The sequence below is a fragment of the Orycteropus afer genome, unplaced genomic scaffold (assembly GCF_000298275.1).
Source record: "Orycteropus afer afer isolate SDZICR_OR568_19922 unplaced genomic scaffold, OryAfe1.0 scaffold00060, whole genome shotgun sequence".
NCBI lineage: Eukaryota > Metazoa > Chordata > Mammalia > Tubulidentata > Orycteropodidae > Orycteropus > Orycteropus afer.
This window is the reverse complement of record NW_006921647.1, coordinates 522,497-527,211: the sequence shown is the minus strand read 5'-3', so window position 1 is coordinate 527,211 and position 4,715 is coordinate 522,497. Positions and strand designations below refer to the sequence as shown.

Here is a 4,715-nt window from a genome sequence, read left to right as displayed (position 1 = left end):
TTAGACATCACTTTTAAAAAGTAACTAAAATGAAATCAGTAATTCATGAATTTTCTGTTAGTCATCTCTACAAATAAATGTTTAATGCCTCACTTAAACTGCACTCTTCATAGGACTTTAGACTGTCTTCCATTCAGTAGCTGCAGAGTAAATATTAGTTTATTATTTGTTAGGATACCTGGGCAGCCATCCAACAAAACAAAAATACAGCTGGATTCCCTTTTCTCCTTTTGCATCAGAATAACTCCAGGTAGATCAAAGATTCCGACACTATAAAAAAGAAATCATAAATTACAGTAGAAAAAATATTGGGTAGAGGAAGCTTATAAGCCCCAGAAGCAATTAAATCAATTACATTTGATTACAGAAAAAAATTTAAACTCTGCACAGAAAGAAAATAGTATAAACAATGTCAAAAGACCAACTACAAACTTGGACAAAGGCTTTTCTTTAATACATAAAGATACTTTATGAATGAATAAGAAGATGACTAAAACGCAAAATTAAAAATGAACATATGGCAAAAATAGGTATTTACATAGAAAAAACCTTAAATTTTTAATCCATAAAAGATGATTAATCTCACATATAACTAAATAAATTCATATTATAATAGAAACTATTTGTCACCTAGTAGGTTGATGGACTGTAATGTTTAATAATACTCTGTAGGTGACAATATGGCGTAAAAGGCACCATCATGTAATATCAAAGTAAAATTGCTGCAAACTATTTGGAGGCCAGTTTGGTGCATCCATCAACACTGAAAAATCCACATCCCACTTCATCCAGTGATATTGCAGGCTGAATTGTTCTATGAGGATATATTCCTATATACACACAAAGACAAAGGTATAAGGACATACTACTCCAATAGAACACCCATTCCACGATGATAGAGACCGCATTAGTCTTTTTGCTTCATCTGGTTTCCTGTACTGCCAGGCAAATTGCAGGAATTCAAAAGATAGCACTGAAGGGAATGATCGTTTAAGGTAGAACTACTATCATTCGGTAACAACCAAACCAGTCCAGGACTGGTTAGATGAATATTAATATAGGATATCCACACAATAGAATAATACATAGCTCACAGAAAGAAAAACACTGAAGTACTAATCAAGCTTTCTTCATACAGTATCATATATGCTGATGTAAAATGATCTTCATGATAGGTCAGATAAGAAAGGCAAAGTGTAAAACACATACATATGCTTATGTAAATGTAGACTGTATTTAGAACGATAAACAAGGTAATGTTAATAGCAGCCACTTCTGGGAAGACGACTAGCAAACTGAGGTTTTGGGGTGGAGAAACTCACTTTTCACATTTTACTATGTTGCATTATGTGGGTTATTTATTTATTTAATCACCTGTGTGCATTACTTTTTCAAATAAAAATGAGTTAACAACAACAACAAATCTCATACTCATTTGAGTTCTGTATGATAAACCATTCGTTCCCTTCCAAATAGGAGCTCTGGCTGCTAAGGAAAAGGTAGCTAGGTGGTCTGAACCCGCCAGCCGCTCAATGCGAGAAAGATGAGTCAGTCTGTATCCCTGAAGATTTACGTCCTTGGGTATGTATGGCCTTAGGTCACTGAGTCGGAATTGACTCAATGGCAGTGGATTTCAGTTTTTGTCCTCCCAATTCGTTGCGTGTCATCTGAGCAAGCCACTTGAAGAATGGGCTAGATCAGGTCCAGTTGCTGAGTGCTTACTACTGTGTGCCAGCACTGTGCTAGGTACATCTTCTTCCAACCTTAAAACTGGTTAATATTCCATCCTTGGAACCAGTCAGTGAGGAGGCATTCTTACTGTTCTTCTGCAGAAGAGGACACGGAGCCGAAGCCACCCAAACAGTAAATGAAAAATTCAAGGTGGAGTCCTCATTTTTGATTCCTGTCTTTCCACCATGTCCCTTTCTCAAGCAGCTGTAGCATGCTGGCAAACACAAAGAACAGCGCCAAATTCCTTCCGCCAGACTCAAAAGACACTGTGTTGCTTTACTATCAGCATACTTAAGTATTACTATTAACTATTTTGTTACAGTAGGCTTCAAACCTTCAGTTTTTCCACTAATTTTATTTTCCCCCTCACATTTAGGAGTTATCTCCTGAGATGGGATGGGTCTGAGCTTCCTACTCCTCATCTCTTAACTTTGTTTTATATGACAGGCCTTCCAAGGGAGAAAACTATCCAAAGTATGTAGGCTTGAGAAACTTATCTTGGGAGTTTCAGACACTTTCTTCGTTTCCCGTTCCCTTAAACCAGTGAAACTAGAAAGACCGGCGAGATGGCTGCGAACTCCTGCAGCCACGGCCCACATCCCAAGTGTGGCCAGGCCGCGCGCCCCAGTGGCAGACACCCTTACCCGCCAGGCTTGGTCCGTGTCGAAGTCCCGGGCGCGCAGGAACCGCAGCAGGAAGGAGTCGGAGAGCTGCAGTGGCGCGAGTGGAACGCCCGCCTCCTGGGCCCTGTGCCGCAGCTCCGCCAGGCCCGGCTGCAACAGCGGCGAGTGATCTGGCAGCGCGTTGAGCTGCTGGCCGGCCGCGAACCCCGGCTGCTGCTCTGCCATGCCTGCCGCTCGGACAGCCACTGCTGCAAGCCAGCAGTAAAAGCGCGTCCCGCGCTACCTCGCCGGCCCCTCCTTTGGTGGCCGCTGCCCAAAACGCATCCAGACACCCGCGGGCCCGCCCGCAAGCACCGCGGGGTCGTCTAGAGCCCCCACGTCCGTCTGGCCGGCCTAGGGCAGCTCCCAGGGTCGCGTGGGCCGGACTGCCTGCTCAACTTCGCTGAGTCGGGAAGAGAATCCTTGCAGCTACACAAGTGATAGGAAGCCAGACCTACCTCCTTACCAACCAACTGCGCGCGGTGTTCCCACCGCTGAAGTACTAGGTAGTAACCTGAACCTCTTACCAGAGAGGGAAGTGGTGTTCGACGCCAAGAGGAAAATGTCTTTAAAAAAAAAAAAAAGTTATTTTTCCAACCCAGTTTACAGCCGGGTGGGATGTTTTATTTATTTATTTATTTTACAGTGGTCTGCTAGAAAACTATTTTTTTTTCCTGCCTTCCTTCCTTCCTTTCTCCCTTCCCTTCCCCCCTTCCTTCCTACCATTCATCTCTCCATAGTCTTGGAGCTGTAAGATGTCTCAGCCCAATCATTTGTGGCACTGTGACAAATGTGCTACTGAGCCCTCCTCCTCATATTTCTTCCACGAACGGTTCAAGCTGACTACGTTAGACAGTGGCTTCTAAGGTACTCATGTTCCACAACGCTACCTTAACACACTCACTACTCTGACCCTTCCTCATAATTCAGGAGAACTTTTAATACTGAGTACCTGACCAGTGGCTACTAGGTCCAGATTCAACAACTACGTGATTGACAAATGTCATTAAAAAAAAAAAAAAAAAAGTCCTGTGCTACACTCCATCACCAATGAATTTTAGTGCCTAAGGCATTTGACTGCTAACCAGAAGGCTGGCGGTTCAAACCCACCAGCCACTCTTTGGAAGGAAGATTTGGCAATCTGCTTCCATAGTGATACTGCCTTGGAAACCCAAGGAGAGGTCGCTATGAGTTGGATCCGACTGGATGGCAGTGTGTTTGAGTTTTGAGACTCTTTTTGGGCAGTCTGAAGCCCTTATACGACCGCATCTAAATTATCTTGGGTAATGAAGATGAAGGAAGGAAATTATGTGGAAACCTGAAAATTTGTTAAGTTGGCATTTTGTTATCTTTACCCATTGACACTTCCACTGGCTGTCAGTTTATTGTGGTGGCTTGTGTGTCACTGTGATGCTGGAGGCTATGCCATTTCTATCTCCAATACCAGCATGTCACCTATAGTGGACAGGTTTCAGCAGGGCTTCTAGTCTGAAACAGACTTGGAAGAAAAACCTGGTAATCTACTTCTGAAAAAGTACCCACAAGAACATTGTCTGACTCACTTGCTTTGGACATGTCATCACTAGAAGGAGCATCACATTGGAGGAAGTAAAGGGCCAGTGAGAGTTGGGGAGACCCTTGGTGAGATGGATTGGTATAATAGCTGAAATGATGAACTCACAGGGTGTCAACTGGAAGGAGCAGGCATACTTTGCTCTGTTGTACATAAGGTCACCACGAGTTGAAGTCAAATTGACAGCAGCTATTTATCTATTGACCCATTAAAACTATCCTAGAATTGACCTGTCTCCCCAAGGGAGAATTAATGAAACTATTTCTTACTAAATAAAACTATGTGCACATTAAGTTCTGGACTTTGTAAAATGAATAAAACCAAGTACTTGACTTTGATGCACTCAATGAAGTGAAGGAGATTACCATTTCATTCATTAGAGAAATATTTATTGTGTGGCTACTGGGTCCAGACCCTATCCTAGGTACAGGAGATACTTCCATGAACAAAACAGACAAAATCTTGCCTTCAAGAGAGTTCATTTTTATGAAGGAAGACAGATAATAAATAAGTAAATAAATATGGTACTTAAGATGGCAGTATTGCTCAGGAAAACATAAAGCAATTAAGGGAGGTAATGAAGGGAGTGATGTTTGAATACACACCTAAATAAGGTAAGGGAGCTGGCCAAGAGTATATCTGACATTGGAAAGTAGCAAAAACTTCTGTTCTGTGGGAGATGAGAAACCATTAGGATAAAGAATCAGAATTTAATGGAAAAGCTAATATAAATGAAGGGTAGTAATTCT

General features: G+C 42.2%; 1 protein-coding gene across 1 annotated transcript in view; it reads right to left on the bottom strand.

Moving 5' to 3' along the window:
* The window catches only part of TTPA (alpha tocopherol transfer protein), a 32,017-nt gene extending 29,438 nt beyond the window's left edge, over positions 1-2,579 (bottom strand). The window contains exon 1 of the mRNA XM_007939471.2: positions 2,376-2,579. Within this exon, the coding sequence (XP_007937662.1) occupies positions 2,376-2,579 (204 nt within the window). The remainder of the gene's footprint in view (positions 1-2,375) is intronic.
* Between the last annotated feature and the right edge of the window lie 2,136 nt (positions 2,580-4,715).